This window comes from Oncorhynchus tshawytscha, unplaced genomic scaffold, assembly GCF_018296145.1.
Source record: "Oncorhynchus tshawytscha isolate Ot180627B unplaced genomic scaffold, Otsh_v2.0 Un_contig_13370_pilon_pilon, whole genome shotgun sequence".
Classification (NCBI taxonomy): Eukaryota; Metazoa; Chordata; class Actinopteri; order Salmoniformes; family Salmonidae; genus Oncorhynchus; species Oncorhynchus tshawytscha.
In genome coordinates, this window is record NW_024608100.1 from 8,118 (window position 1) to 25,536 (window position 17,419).

The 17,419-nt window shown below is 42.6% G+C and overlaps 1 protein-coding gene across 1 annotated transcript; it reads right to left on the reverse strand.

Annotated features, from left to right (window-relative positions):
- Positions 1 to 1,218: 1,218 nt before the first annotated feature.
- luc7l3 (LUC7-like 3 pre-mRNA splicing factor) lies at positions 1,219 to 13,857 on the reverse strand. Its single transcript, XM_042312870.1, is given in 11 exon segments — positions 1,219 to 3,783; positions 4,533 to 4,693; positions 5,857 to 6,194; positions 6,418 to 6,521; positions 6,524 to 6,578; positions 6,762 to 6,780; positions 6,782 to 6,864; positions 8,629 to 8,706; positions 8,862 to 9,006; positions 9,477 to 9,583; positions 13,587 to 13,857. Coding segments are annotated over 11 exon segments (1,392 nt in total). The 5' UTR covers positions 13,686 to 13,857; the 3' UTR covers positions 1,219 to 3,580.
- Positions 13,858 to 17,419: the final 3,562 nt, after the last annotated feature.

The window sequence follows — 17,419 nt, forward strand, 5'->3', positions numbered from 1 at the left end:
TAGAAAGGCCTCTTTAGTGTCCTAAGTTTTCATGTCTTCACAACCGTTCCACAGGTGCATGTTCATTCATTGTTTATGGTTCAATGAACAAGCATGGGAAACAGTGTTTAAACCCTTTACAATGAAGATCTGTGAAGTTATTTGGATCTTTACTAATTATCTTTGAAAGACAGGGTCCTGAAAAGGGGACCTTTCCTTTTTCGCTGAGTTTATGATTCCAGACCTTGTCTCTGTGATAAAACCATTGCTATCAGTGTTTAATGATAGTGTTATTAGGTATGGTTCTGAATTGTTTAATCACATATTCTCAATTGCTAGTACTTTATGGCCTGCAGGTCACTTGGTTAGGGAAACCTTTTGGCCCTAATCACAATTTATCATCAATCGGGCTACAAGCTCCAAGCCCTAGACCCAATTCCCCTCTGTAAGAGGCAGGTGCAGTCTACACCCAGTACAATCACTTAGACCTTGGCACTAATCCTTAAGCAGTTGGCTGGGCTCCAGTGCTCACTCAGACCAGCCACAGGAGGCAGGCACAAACCCAGCCTGTACACTGACCCCACCACCCTTAATTATTAATTACACTGTTCTGATCATGTCTAGAAACGCCCGCTGCGTTGTCTAATTGCCTGCTGGGTTGACAAGGTCAGTTCTGAGACTGAAAAGCCGAAATCACACCAATAAAAAGGCGCGACTAAGCCAAACTAGGCTACTGGGGCCGGCCTCGTTACACATTCACTAGAAGTTATATTCACTATAGTTGCTGAGCCAGCACAGTGGAGTTCAGGTCAGCCCTAAAGTGTGATCCAGGGAAGGGCGAGAGGCTAGTAAAGCATCCTTATTAGGACCAGAATCAGACCAAACTCCCTCAGTTATCTAGCTCCCATCTTGCTGCTGGATGGTAGACAGGGAATACCTAGTCAGTTGCTTAACCACTAGGCTACCTGCCGCCCAAAAAGACAGAGCAAGTGAAAGAGACAAAGATGGAGTGAGAGTCAGCTACCGTTGATGAATGAAAATGTCTGGGTTTTATACAGAGCCAGTGGGGCTCATCCTCGAAGTAGATTCTAATGAGCCGGAGTTTGTATTCACAAAGCATCTCAGAGTAGAAATGCTGTTTTGTCGGGATCAGTTCCAACCTCTTATTTATTAAGACTTAAAAGGCCAAACTGACCCTAAATCAGCACCCCTAACACAATAGTCAAACAAATTCAGACATCATTCAAGCTCTCTTTTTATTGATCAAGATGAACAGGTTTAAAAATCAGAACAAAAAAAGATCAATTCAATCTCACTATATTTTACAGTAAGGGGCTAGAGAGATCAGTCAGTGGGTGTGAGATCTGGTGGGTGGGAAGGAGAGAGGAGAGAAAGAGATGCTCCTGACTAACATTGTACAAACACTTCCCAAACTGATTTCCCAAAAAAAGTCAAACCGTGAAAGAGTGGAAACCTGACATTACAAACCAAAACAAGCACGGTTTTTATTTGTCATAAAAACTGCATGAGAAACAGAACATAGATAAAAGCCTTAATGTACCATTCTACCTCAGCAGCTACTAGACAAGGTCCTTTATATCAGAAACGATGAAGGAAAGAAATACAACGGAAAACTGAATGAAGAATGTCTGGTCCTGCGCTAAAAATGTGATCTTCCAAAAAAAACAACAGGAGGACAACAGAGGGCACCTTTACACACGTGTCTTTTGTTGTGATTTAGATGTCACAGTTGTTTTAATAAGCCACTACATCTGTGGTTCACCTTGTTTTAAGCAGCGCAGAGACAGGTTCAGGGTGGAGCGACAGGTGGTCTTCAGATCTTCCTCCTCCAGATTTCCCAGCGTCCCCTGGGGTGCACAAACGGTCAAAGAGGTGACACATTAGCAAAGATCCTGGTAACACAGCTTGTAGCAGCCACAAGCTGTTATCATCAACTATACATACAGAAAATCCCCCTATAGACATGTCACAAAGGAATGGTAACTAATCTAACGAACTGGAAAATAAACTAAATCTAACACTAGCAAACATTGGGGAAATCTAAATTGCCTTTTTGGAGGGAACATCCTGGAATTTTGTGGACGTTTCTCCAACAGCCCTTAAATGTTAGTGGACATTAGCTGACGATGGCTGCCCTGCTCTTCACACTCAGTTTGGGACACAGTATAAGGCAATAGAACTCAACTTTAAAAGCTTTAACCATCCTATTTTGAGATTATGGAACCTGCTTGATATCCCCTTTACCATAAAATGAACTGTAGACAAACCTAAACTGAGGAATGTTAGTTGGATGATAGATATAACCATCGATATCAAACATGGGCCAAAATTAAGTGTTTTCAATTAACAGCATGTAAATAATATAAATTGGTACACTTTCAAAGTCAATGAAGTCCTGAAAGGCAGGTCCACTAATAAGTACCAAATCTAATTAAACTAGACAGCTGGAGGATATCAAACAAGTTGACCTGTACCTCTTATCATCATCATCATCACTTCCTGATAATAAATACTTCAAAAACAACCTTTAAAAGATGAAAAAAAGCACCAAAAAAGCAAAGGAGAAACAAAAAACAATACACATCAAGCTTTAGTCATGATAAAGAGCAGTAAGCTCACAGGCAACAGCATTCAGTAGAAATGGATGTGGGTAGAGAAAGGAGTACCTGGGTGAGTACCTGAATAGTTTGACAGTTTGATCCTTGAGGGTTTATTAATTTGCCTTTTTCTTTCATGAGGTCGCTCACTCACTCAACACCAACGCTGTGTGAGGTATGGAAGTCAGCTGCAATCATTCATTAACCCCTACCCTTCCATCATCAGCCCAATGCTAACCAACACACTGTGTTACAATACATATCAGAGAACAGAGAGCTGTATATAGAACACAATATCCATGGCAGTGGGAGAAAAATGGTTTTAGACTGTGCATTCAGTAGGTCAAAGAAATAGTACGGATCCGTCCATATATAGCTTCACTTTACTTTTAAAGTATCTGTAAAATGCAGTGTCTATGTGTGGATACATGTCCACATTTCTAGACAAACAGTCACTTTAATACGTTCCATAGGCTATGAAAATCGACAAATTAAAAGACATGGTTACTGCCACCATCACTGAAGAGAAAAAAAAAAAATATACAAGAGGCAATACAGGCAGAAAGAAATGCTTGGATTTAAATTTGGAAGAGATTTTTGTCCAATAGACCAAATATAGAGATATATAATATGTATGCATGTATATAACCGATACAAAACGAGGGGTACCTCCAGGTATGTTTTTCAGGACTACACTGGTCTTTCCCTCTGGGCTTTGTGACCTCTGTTTCTACCTTCTTCTCTCATCATCGGTCTAGCTCCATCTTCAGTGCATACTTACGATGCACTATATCCAAAACAACAGGATAAAGATACAACATACAAATCAAAGGCAATAGAACTGAAAGTAAACAGGGGGAGAGGAGAACAGGAGGGGGGAGGTTTGAGAGGGAAGATGGGGGAGGGGGGTGTGTTTTGAGAGCCAGGATGACGGGGGAGGGCGCACTTACCTGAGCCTGATCTGAGGTCCTATCAGATCAGTTTTAATTGGACTGAGTGTCACCTTCAGAATGGAGTTCGTCTTGAGCAGCCCCGTTGACCCTGGCCAGAAGGGCCAGGCCCAGAGTGGAGGCAGGAGCCTCAGCCTCCACGGGCCCAGGCTTGGCCACGTCAGAGGAAGGCTTGTCATCCTCTAACACCTCGTCCTTCTTGGAGCTGCTCCTCCTCTCCTCCGGCTCCTTACGCTCTGGGAGGGATGGAGGTATGAAACAGAGTCATGACAAAGACTTCTAGATTAGGACACACTTCAGATCACACTTGTGATTGAGCTGGTGATGCAACAACATTTGGACCATCATGGTCCCTACCGAATTCACAAGTGTGGAGTCACTAAACCAAACGTGGGTAAAAGGTCTAGTCAGGGATTTGTCTGCCGTTTAAATCTTTAGGCGGGCCGCCTAAGTGTTTTTCAGGCCACCTAAGTCCAATCTGTAAAAAAGTATATTTATTTTATCAATTTTGGGGATGGAAACCGCTTCAGTGTAAACTTAAACGACAAACCAGATAGAGTATTTAGAATAAATAGAGAAAGAAATGGTAGTCTTTGAGATCTAACAATCACCAAAAGAAAAGCTAGACAGTCGAGGAGAATTTAAAAAATATATGAATTTAGCCGTATTGATTTTATGTTTGAGTAAAAGAACACCGCATTGGCAAAATGAATAGAACTGCAGGAAATTAGCTTTAAAGCAAACATTCTCGCAGCTCAATGGGGAAATTTGTATAACTAAGAAATTCACTTAAATTCAAACATTTCTCTACACAGTCTCTAAAATATAGCCACGCCGACGGATGGACAGCACCCATTGCCACGTCCACCACCTAAGCCCCTTTTAGATTCAGAAAAAAACCCTGCTATTGCTGCAAGAAACCTGCTAGATCTGAGTTGTAATTATTCTAAATGTGTTTGATGTGCCAACTTGTCCCATGTCTCACCTTTGTCTCTGGACGTCCTGTCCTTGTCCCGGCTGCGGCTCCGGTGGCGGTGAGACTTGCGCTCCGAGCTGCGGGACCTCTTCCTCTCCCGGCTACGGGAGCGCCGTTTCCTGTCCGAACGCTCCCGGCTGCGCCGCCTCTCCCGGTCCCTGTCCCGGCTTCTGTGGAAAACACAGGACACAGGAACATGTTAATCCACGACACACTCAAGAGCAGAGCAGTGGAACTTTCAACGAGTGAGAGTTTTTCACAAACACATGAACTGTGATCCCTGATTAACATTATAGGGCCAGGCAGAGCTGTACTGGGCTGGTTAACCCCCTAAGGTCGATGTCCGCACCCCACGGAAAACTAATTAGCATGATAATAATAATAATATCTCCATAAAAATATTTCAGATTAAGGTAGAGATATGTTGTTTTTGCAATGGATGTGTCTCATTCCACTGCATCCGCCCATGTTAACACTTCCGCATCTGCAGTGATGCGGTGTTTGTCAGACCATGAGACATCCCGATAAATCGCTCTTCTCACAAAATCGTCTGTAGCGTCCGAACTACTATGACCCCTCTATGGAAAGATGAGACTGGCATGAACACGATGGTGTTCTCCGTTTTGCTCTACGATCCCCACAAGCGTCTTGGGACTCGTCAGAAGTCATTACAGCCAATCTGCCAACTTCTGTCTGTAGCGTCCAAACAGTTTGGGGTACACACTAATATGTTAAAGGTGAGACTCAAGAACATGTCTGTTGTTCTGCTAAGGCCCCAAGACTGGTCTGAAGGACCACCGGTACCAGTTGAAAACATTTATGGAAGTATATATGGACTGTTAATTGGAAAAAATAAGGGTTAAATACATGTTTAAAAATAAAATAATAATCTCTCAATGTAGGACAGACACTTCAGTACAAACTTCCTTCAGATGTCTTTTGGGACTATTTGTTGTTCCATGTAGTGAATCTGTTATTCAATGTGAATCTGTTATTCAGTGCGTTTGTATAGGCTAAAAGCAGTAAGGCCAAATTTTTTTCCCATCAAATATGTTTAACATTTATTTAAAAAAGTGTGATACAAGGAGTCTTAAAATACCAAATCAAATAGCAAAATTATCTTTGGTATGACCTTAACACAATTCCTTATAGCTTAGTAGACCCCCTCCCCCAGCTTAGACTCTTATGGGTTAAGCATCCACCATAGTTGCTGGGACCGTGCTGGAAAAGACCATTTGAAAGGAAAATTAATGAGCCAGCACAGTACAGTTGGGGGTCGACCTATAGTGTGAATCAGCCATAAGACTAGTCTACGTGCCATACAGTACAGTACCTGCTACGTTTGCGCTCCCTCTCCTTGCTCCTGGACCGCCGGCGTTCCCGGGAACGACTCCTCTTACGGTCCGACGCCCGGCTGGAGTGGCGGCTGTTCGAGTGGCTCCTCCTTCCTCTCTTCTCCCTCTCTCGCTCCCTCTCTCTCTCCCGCTCCTTCACTCGCTCCCTCTCTTTCTCCTTCTCCTTCTCGCGCTCTTTCTCCTTCTCCTTCTCTTTCTCCTCCTCTTCCAACTTGCGCTTAGTCTCCCTCTCCTCCCTCTCACGCTCCCAGTCCTTGCTTTCTAGCTCTCCCTTGTCTTCTCCGGCGGGGTCTTCGGATCGCCGATTTAACTTCTCCTTAACAGAAAATCATTCATTCATTATTCATGATGAAAAATTTAATTATATGACCGAATGTTTTTCTGCATCAGCAATATCAACATACTGGTCTTTCAAAACAGTCAAAATGATTAAATTATACTTCCTTTTTCATGGGTATTAAAGCATACAGTACAACAAATGGCATATATGGAATCTTGACAAACATTGACTTGGAAGTGAACAATCTTTCAAACCTTACCTTGAGCTCCTCCACAGTGGATTTGATCTTGGCGTAGCCCATGTGCTGCTTGCCCATCAGGTGGTCATCCACCCGGGACTGGGCGTCTCCCACAATGAGAAACGCCCGCACACCTCGCACACCTCCATCTGTTTCTCCTGGGCCGCAAAGGTCTCAATCGTCTGGAATCAAACAGGATAACTTTTAGTTTTACAAGTACAGTACTTTCAACCAAAAATGCATTCATCCCCGGGTTTAGTTCACGGTATTGAATTCATACTAAAGGCTTACTAAATAGATAACTAAATAGATAACTGAGTTGATCTCAATGCTGATGGAGTTAGAAAGAACCGGGAGTAACTCACCGAGGGGGTGGAGCTGAGCAGCTCGCTCATCCTTTAGCTGTTCCACCAGTTTCATCATCCCCTGGGCCTCCTCCACTCTGCCCTCAGAGCCCAACTCCTCGATCTGAACACAGCACATACAAACGGCAACTTTGTTGACATAGAAAACAACTTACTCACTCCAGAGTGCGTGTCCTGCATGAATGTAGGCCTTCACATGATGGATGCATGTACACTACATTTCAAAAGTTTGTGGTCACTTAGAAATGTCCTTGTTTTTGAAAGAAAAAATAAAAGCAAACAATGTCTACACTGTATTTCTGACCAATTTGATGTAATTTTATTGGACCAAGAACTAGGACATTTCTAGATGACACCAAACTTTTGAACGGTAGTGTAGGGTCCATGTACATTTGAAGTCGGAAGTTTACATACACCTTAGCCAAATACATTTAAAATCAGTTCCACAATTCCTGACATTTAATTCTAGTGAAAGTTTTGTCTTAGGTCAGTTAGGATCACCACTTTATTTTAAGAATGTGAAATGTCAGAATAATAGTAGCGAGAATGATTTATTTAAGCTTTTATTTCTTTCATCACATTCCCAGTGGGTCAGAAGTTTACATACACTCAATTAGTATTTGGTAGCATTGCCTTTAAATTGTTTAACTTGGGTCAAACGTTTCAGGTAGCCTTCCACAAGCTTCCCACAATAAGTTGGGTGAATTTTGGCCCATTCCTCCTCACAGAGCTGGCGTAACTGAGTCAGGTTTGTAGGCCTCCGTGCTCGCACACACCTTTTCAGTTCTGCCCACAAATGTTCTATAGGATTGAGGTCAGGTCTTTGTGATGGCCACTCCAATACCTTGTTGTCTTTAAGCCATTTTGCCACAACTTTGGAAGTATGCTTGGGGTCATTGTCCATTTGGAAAACCCATTCGCAACAGAGCTTTAACTTCCTGACCGATGTCTTGAGATGTGGATATATTGAAGCAACATCATTTTTCTGCCTCATTGTGCCATCTATTTTGTGAAGTGTACCAGTCCCTCCTGCCACAAAGCACCCCCACAACATGATGCTGCCACCCCCGTGCTTCATGGTTGGGATGGTGTTCTTTGGCTTGCAAGCCTCCCCTTTCTCCTCCAAACATAACAATGGTCATTATGGCCAAACAGTTCTATTTTCGCTTCATCAGACCAGAGAAATTTTCTCCAAAAAGTATGATCCTTATGTACAGTTGCAAACCGTACTCTGGCTTTTTGTTGCAGTTTTGGAGCAGTGGCTTCTTCCTTGCTGAGCGGCCTTTCAGGTTATGTCGATGTAGGACTCGTTTTACTGTGGATAGATACTTTTGTACCCGTTTCCTCCAGCATCTTCACAGGGTTTATTGCTGTTGTTCTGGGATTGATTTGCACTGAGTTTGAAGGTAAGCCTTGAAATACATACAGGTACCCCTCCAATTGACTCAAATGAAGTCAATTAGCCTATCAGAAGCTTCTAAAGCCCTGACAATTTTCTGGAATTTTCCAAGCTGTTTAAAAGTACAGTCAACTTAGTGTTAGTAAACTTATGTAAACCCCCCGGAATTGTGATACATTGAATTATAAGTGAAATAATCTGTCTGTAAACAATTGTTGGAAATATTACTTGTCTCATGCACAAAGTAGATGTCCTAACTGACTTGCCAAAACTATGCTCTGTCAGGTTGGAGGGAGAGCTTCACTGCACAGCTATTTTCAGGTCTCTCCAGAAACTATGTTAACAAGTGTTTTGTGGAGTGGTTGAAAACAAGTTTTAATGACCGCAACCTAAGTGTAAACTTCCGACTTCAACTGTAATTGTGCTCAATGGAGGAATGTAATGTTTTAGTAAACCCAGGCAGCTCACCTGCATGACTAGGTCCTCGATCTTCTCTGTCAGGACTGTAGCTTTCTCCTCGTTCTTCCCCACAGGACCACCAGGCCCCTGCTGGAGAAAGGTCCAGTCAGCATAATCTAACAACATTGATGAACATGACAAACCGAATACAAGGGTTGGCCTAGGTTTCCATGTTGAGTTCTGTGTTCTCTATAGTGGCGAAACTATGGGCATTGACTGAGTATATCTATATATATTCTTACTCCTGCGGCCTGCTGGGCCTGCGACAGGGCTAGACGGGCGTGGCCCCTACGGATCCTCCTCTCCACCTCGGCCAGGAGAGACTGCAGGTAGCGCAGGAAGTCCCTCTCATAGCCCTCCTTCATGAACCGGGAGCTCTTCTCATACCTGGTGCACATAGGGATGAAAAGGGAGTTATACACCTGTAATTCCATGTTATACGCTATAGACATGTGATACTAGTTTAAGGACAGCCCTTAGTCATGGTATATTGTCCATATACCACACCCCCCAGGTTTTATTGCTTAAATATACCACAGGTATAATACAAAATTACTTGTTTACCTTTCTAATTACATTGGCAACCAGTTTATAATAGCAATAAGGCCTGAAGGGTGTGTTACATGGCCAATATACCATGGCTAAGGGCTGTATCCAGGAACTCTGCGTTGTGTTGTCCCTAAGAACAGATGTAAGACGTGGTATATTTGCAATATGCCACACCCCCCTTGGGCCTTATTGCTATTAAACTGGTTACGAATGTTATATTGGCCATATACCACACCCCTCGGGCCTTATTGCTTAATTATAACACAAACAACAAAAAGTGATGGGGGAAAAAAAAGGGTCAAACTTACATTTTCCTAAGGTTTTCATCATGGATTTTTTCACAGGGACCCAAGTCAGACCGGGTGTTTGTGAATAATTCTGCAGGGCAGAATCCACAGAGATAGTACTTACAGGTCTGCAAGGGAAGGGAGAAAAGATAAGCCACGTCATTAGTGAGCCAACAGTTGCATGATTTTGGGAAATAAGAAGCTACAAAACCCAAAACCTCTTCAATGCCAGGCCTGACAAAAATGTTGCTTGCAAACTGGTTGGGAAATGCAACATGGATCTTCTATCAAACATGCATCTTCAAACATTGATTAGCCTAATCTCACTGATGAACCAAATTAGTAGCTCGTGACCTTTGCTTTGGTAATAATGCCAATTCTAATATTTTTTAGAGGTAACCATTTGGCCCATCATACACACAGTGCGTTAGGAAAGTACTCAGACCCCTTCACTTTTTGTAACGTTACAGCCTTATTCTAAAATTGATTAAGTGAACAGAAAATCCCCTCAATCTACACACAATACCACAATGACAAAGCAAAAACAGGTTTAGAAAATGTTGCATAAAAATACACAAAAAAACCTTAGAAATACCTTATTTAGATTAGCATTCAGGCCTCTTGCTATGAGACTAAAAATTGCGCTCAGTTGCATCATGTTTCCATTGATCATCCTTGAGATGTTTCTACAATGTGATTGGAGTCCACCTGTGGTAAATTAAATTAATTGGACATGATTTGGATAAGCACACAGCTGTCTATATAAGGTCCCACAGTTGACAGTGCATTTCAGAGCAAAAACCAAGCCGTGAGGTCAAAGGAATTGTCGATTGTGTTGAAGCACAGATCTGGGGAAGTGTACCAAAAAATGTCTGCAGAATTGAAGGTCCCCAAGAACAGTGGCCTCCATTATTAAATGGATGAAGTTTGGAACCACCAAGACTCTTCCTAGAGCTGGCCGCCCGGCCAAACTGAGCAGTCGGGGGAGAAGGGCCTTGGTCAGGGAGGTGTCCAAGAACCCGATGGTCACCGAAAGAGCTCCAGAGTTCCTTCCAGGACAACCATCTCTACAGCACTCCACCAATCAGGCCTTTATGATAGAGTGGCCAGGCGAAAGCCACTAAACATTAAAAGACGGATGACAACCCGTTTGGAGTTCCTAAAGGACTCAGACTACTGATGTAACGATATGACATTTTTGGCCGATACCAATATCCGATATCTTCCTTGCCAAATAAAACGATACCGATAAGATATTTAACATTTTAGAAGGCTTTTAAGCATTCTAGTTCAGTTAAATAGTTAAGACACACACGGACGCAGCGGTCTAAGGCACTGCATCTCAGTGCAAGAGTTGTAACTACAGTCCCTGGTTTGAATCCAGGCTCTACCACATCCGGCCGTGATTGGGAGTCCCATAGGGCAGCGCACAATTGGCTCAGAGGCGTCAGAGTTTGGCCGTCATTGTAAATAAGAATTTGTTCTTAACTTACCTAGTTCAATAAAAAGGTTACACACACACTAACCAGAATTTAAAAAGTAAACATCAGTATCTGGTGTGGCCATCAGCTGCATTAAGTACTGCCAGTTGCCAGTTCTTGCTGTGAGATGTTACCCCGCCCTTCCACCAAGGCACCAGCAAGTTCCCAGACATTTCTGGTGGGGGGTGGCCCTAGCCCTCACCCTCCGATCCAACAGGTCCCAGACGTGCCCCAGACCACGACGGACCCTCCACCTCGATCCAGAGTACAGGCCTTGGTGTAATGATAAAGGCGAATCCTTTACAGTGAAGAATGTCAAGTTATTTGGATTTGTATGAATTATCTTTGAAAGATAGGAGACGTTTATTTTTTTGCTAAGTTTATGTATGTCGTGAAGCTAACAGCAGTGATGCTATTACTGTGTAACTCAAGTAGGACAACATCTGAAAAATATCGCACTTGGTAGTGTGTACCGGTGCTCGACCAGTCGGCGAAAGCCAACTACCCCACGACAGAGAACGGTTGATTGTCAAGAGCAATGAATTCCATTATCTTGGCTTTAATGGATTTTGCCTTTGAGTTGTCTCACTGAAAATGTCTTACTCTTTCAAATGACTGCTCAACTTGTTGACTGCTCTATCCACACAGCAGACATTGTGGGTTCGGTTAGGGATGCTGTGCTGCACAACATTTTACGTGGTGTCATTACATCATTACCTACATTATATAGATATGCACGACAGCTTTGACATCGTTAGAAACTAGATATCGGGCCGATACCGATATTGGCATTTTTAGCTAATATTGGCTGATTCCGATATGTTCACCGATATATTGTGCATCCCTAACTCAGACCATGAGAAATAAGCTACTCTGGTCTGATGAAATCTTTGGCCTGAATGTCAAGCGTCATGTCTGGGGGAAAGCAGGCACCGCTCAACTCCAGAGCGCTCAGGACCTCAGACTGGGGCAAAGGTTCACCTTCCAACAGGACAATGACCCTAAGCACAGAGCCAAGAAGACACAGGAGTGGCTTCATGACAAGCCTCAATGTCCTTGAGTGGCCCAGCCAAAGCCCGGACTTGAACCCGATCGAACATCTCTGGAGAGACCTGAAAATAGCTGTGCAGTGAAGCTCTCCATCCAACCTGACAGAGCTTGAGAGGATCTGCATTGAAGGGATTAACTCCCCAAATACAGGTTGTAACATCATACCCAAGAAGACTTGGGGCTGTAATCGCTGCCAAAGGTGCTTCAACAAAGTACTGGGTAAAGGGTCACAATACTTATTTTATTTATTTAACTAGGCAAGTTAAGAGGGGCGGCAGGGTAGCCTAGTGGTTAGAGCGTTGGACTAGTAACCGGAAGGTTGCAAGTTCAAATCCCCAAGCTAACAAGGTACAAATCTGTCATTCTGCCCCTGAACAGGCAGTTAACCCACTGCTCCTAGGCAGTCATTGAAAATAAGAATATGTTCTTAACTGACTTGCCTAGAGGTAAAGGTAAAATAAAATTTAAAAAAGAACAAATTCTTATTTTCAATGACTGCCTAGGAAAACGCTGGGCCAATTGTGCGCCGCCCTATGGGACTCCCAATCACAACCGGATGGAATACAGCCTGGATTCAAACCAGGGACTGAGATGAGATGCAGTGCCTTAGACCGCTGCACCACTCAGGAGTCCTAAAAATGTTCGTTAAAAAAAAATTATTAATACATTTGCAAAAAAAAAAACTTTTTGTAATTATGGGGTATTGTGTGTAGATTGAGGGGACAACAATTTAATCAATTGTAGAATAATGCTGTTATGTAACAATGTGGAAAAAGTCAAGGGGTCTGAATACTTTCCGAATGCACTGCATGTTACATTACTTTTTAGATGTGTATATTGTTAGATATTACTCCACTGTTGGAGCTAGGAGGAACACAAGCATTTGGCTACACCCGCAATAACATATACTAAATATGTGTATGCGACCAATAAAATGTGATTTGACTCAAGACTCATGCAACTTGATTAACTAGCTAACGTTACATTGACAACGACATATCATAAGGTTACTAAGCTAGCTAATGACTAACTTTGAGCCAATACAAATGTCAATGTTGACTGAAATTCGCAGCTACCTAACGTTAGTGTGTCTCCATTACGGTTTCACATTCGGCTGATGTCTGCAAATAACGTTAAAAGTCCCCACTTGTTTTTATTTAAGCAAGCCAGTTAGCCCAGTTGTCAGTGGACCTGTAGCTAGCCGTCGTGGCGAAGTTACTCATTAACTACTATATAACATTATCTAGCGAGCTATATATAGTACAGGGCCAGTGTTGCTCGTTAGTTTAAATGTTGAATGCGGATTCGTGGGTCAGGGGGTTGGGCCTGAGAGGAACATGCTGTCCTCAATTGTAGCTAACGCGTTAACTTACTACCTAGCTAGCTAACACCCGACCCTGGCGGTCGTTAGTTCATAGCTAGTTAGGATGCTGTTAGCTGGCGAGCATCATGTATGTAGCCAGCTATTACGTTTAAGCAAACACATCAATATCAACGTCAGTTTGCTAGCTACCTACCTATAAAACGACTCACTGAAAACAAGAACCGGACGAAATTGTTTCCAGCGAGCTGGCTAAAGCTAACAAAGTGGCTAACTTACGGTCTCGTGGTCCCAGCGTACGTTGCATCGTTTCTCGTCGGGGGCCAAGTTTCTGTCTCGACCCATCAACTCATCGAGTAACTGGGCTGCGGAAAGCATTTTGCGTCAAAACTGAAAGCAAAAAGCTATTGTATCTACTAAGTTAAACCATTTATTATTGCGCCAAAGAAACACAGATCCTAGTTATTTCAGATCAAAATGGCAGCCGTTCGCATTCAGCAACAGTCGCTACCCACTGTGCATCCGTGTGCAGAACCTGAACCCGCCGCTGTGTGAGAAATTACGCCACCCTCTGCTAGGATGTCCTGTAGCATCCACTCTTGGTCCCCCACTAGCCCTTGATCATCATGACTCCCACATACGAGTTATTGGGCGAAGGCGTATTCTGTATGGGGGTTTATTAAGAGCCCTGACGCTTGGTCTGAAAATTAACAAGCATCGCTTGCAGTAAGGTTTTAGAAGCCTAAGGATCTTATCTTTCATATCACCGATATATTATATATACTGAAATATGGCTGTGTGGGAACCTTAATATGGCTGTGTGGGAACCTTAACCCTAACCCTATAAAGGTGTGTATCAATTTAACTTTTGTATATATATATATATATATATATATATATATATATATATATATATATTGCAAACAATCACCAAAACATGGAAATATGGCGGATTGTTTACAAGAGCAGATGGAAGACAGAGGCCGTGTTGGAGCATCAAAATGACTGCAGGCGACTGCCGACTGACTGATCTACAAATCACCTCGCACATTGATATCAAAATATTTACCCCCTATACTAACCTTGGTAGAGCTTCATACTGGAAGCTAAATAGCTCGTTATTAAATAATGATATAGTTAAGTTTGAGGTTAAAGATCTGCTTTCACACTTTTGGGAAGGGCTTTTGAAGAAAAATCTTATTGCAAAATCTGGGAGCTCTTTCATTTGAGGTGTCCAAATATGATAGTAATCTTGCTAAGGCCACAAGAGTTGAGGAGGAAAAGGTGATCATTAAAATAACTTGCCTTTTTCAGAGGTCCCCAGCCAGGGGAGGAGAAGATAGAACTGATTGAGTTACAAAATAAACTGGATAATATATATAGATCCAATAAACTGGATATTAAATAAACGGGATGATATATAAATCAAGAGATTAAATAAACGGGATGATATATATATATATTAAATCAACTGGATGATATATATAAATAAACGAGATTAAATAAACTGGATAATATATAGAGATTAAATCAACTGGATAATATATAGAGATTAAATCAAATGGATAATATATAGAGATTAAATCAAATGGATAATATATCGAGATTAAATAAACTGGATAATATATCGAGATTAAATAAACTGGAAGATATATATAGATTAAATAAACTGGAAAATATAAATAGATTCAATAAACTGGATAACATGTAGAGATTAAATAAACAGGATAATAAATAGATTAAATCAACTGGATTATATATATAGATTAAATAAACTGGATAATATATATAGATTAAATCAACTGGATAATATATATAGACTAAATCAACTGGATAACATATAGAGATGAAATAAATTGGATAATATATAGAGATTAAATAAACTGGATAATATATATAGATTAAAAGCAGAAGGAGCCATTATTAGATCTAGGGAAAAAATGGATTTAGGAGGGAGAAAAGAAATCATCCTATTTCTTTAGACTTAAGAAATTTCTCTCTACAAATAACACTATCCAAATAACACTATTTCTACAACAAGGTCGGCGCACAAGACATTCTCCAAACACCCCACAGGGCCGACATCCCCGTTATTTGCAAGAGGAAGCGACGCAAGTACAGAGGACAAAGATCTGGACAAAGACCCGGAGAAGGCGACTGGGAAAGCTGCCGTTACAGTCAATACTACTCGCCAACGTGCAATCATTGGACAATAAATTAGACGAGGTACGATCACGAATATCTTACCAAAGGGACATCAAAAACTGTAATATCCTATGTTTCACGGAATCGTGGCCGAATGACGACATAGATATTCAGCTAGCGGGATACACGCTGCACCGGCAAGATAGAAGAGCACACTCAGGTACAAAGAGGGGTGGCAGTCTGTGCATATTTGTAAACAACAGCTGGTGCACGAAATCTAAGGAAGTCTCTAGATTTTGCCCGCCTGAAGTAGAGTATATTGTGATAAATTGCAGGCCACACTACTTGCCTAGAGAGTTTTCCGCTATACTTTCCGTGGCTGTTTATTTACCACCACAGACAGATGCTGGCACGAAGACCACACTCAGTCAGCTGTATAAGGAAATAAGCAAACAGGAAACCACTCAACCAGAGGCGGCGCTTCTAGTGGCCGGAGACTTTAATGCAGGGAAACTTAAATCAGTTCTACCAAATTTCTATCAACGTGTTAAATGTGCAACCGGAGGGAAAAAAATTATAGATCACCTGTACTCCACACACAGAGACGCATACAAAGCTCTGCCTAGCCCTCCATTTGGTAAATCCGACCACAACTCTATCCTCCTGATTCCAAAAATTAAAGCAGGAAGCACCAGTGACTCGGCCTCTAAAAAAGTGGTCAGATGAAGCAGATGCTAAACTACAGGACTGTTTTGCTATCACAGATTGGAACATGTTCTGGGATTCTTCTGATGGCATTGAGGAGTACACCACATCAGTCACTGGCTTGATCAATAAGTGCATTGAGGACGTCGTCCCCACAGTGACTGTATGTACATACCCCAACCACAAGCCATGGATTACAGGCAACATTCGCACTGAACTAAGGGGTAGAGCTTCCGCTTTCAAGGTGCAGGACTCTAACCCGGAAGCTTACAAGAAGTCCTGCTATGCTCTGCGACGAACCATCAAACAGGCAAAGCGTCAATATGAGACTAAGATTGAATCATACTGTACCGGATCCGACGCTCGTCTTATGTGGCAGGGCTTGCAAACTATTACAGACTACAAAGGGAAACACAACCGCGAGCGGCCCAGTGACATGAGCCTACCAGAAGAGCTAAATCACTTCTATGCTCGCTTCGAGGCAAGCAAAATTGAGGTATGCATGAGAGCATCAGCTGTTCCGGGCGACTGTGTGATCACCCTCTCCGTGGCCGATGTGAGTAAGACCTTTGAACAGGTCAACATACACAAGGCTGCGGGGCCAGACGGATTACCAGGACGTGTACTCCGGGCATGTACTGACCAACTGGCAGGTGTCTTCACTGACATTTTCAACATGTCCATGATTGAGTCTATAATAGCAGTTTCAAGCAGACCACCATAGTCCCTGTGCTCAAAAACACAAAGGCAACCTGCCTAAATGACTACAGACCCGTAGTACTCACGTCTGTAACCATGAAGTGCTTTGAAAGGTTGGTAATGGCTCACATCAACACCATTATCCCAGAAACCCTAGACCCACTCCAATTTGCATACCGCCCAAACAGATTCACAGATGATGCAATCTCTATTGCACTCCACACTGCCCTTTCCCACCTGGACAAAAGGAACACTTATGTGAGAATGATATTCATTGACTACAGCTCAGCGTTCAATACCATAGTACCCTCAAAGCTCATCACTAAGCTAAGGATCCTGGGACTAAACACCTCCCTCTGCAACTGGATCCTGGACTTCCTGACGGGCCACCCGCAGGTGGTAAGGGTAGGTAGCAACACATCTGCCACGCTGATCCTCTACACTGGAGCTCCACAGGGGTGCATGCTCAGTCCCCTCCTGTACTCCCTGTTCACCCACGACTGCATGGCCAGGCACGACTCCAACATCATCATTAAGTTTGCAGACGACACAACAGTGGTAGG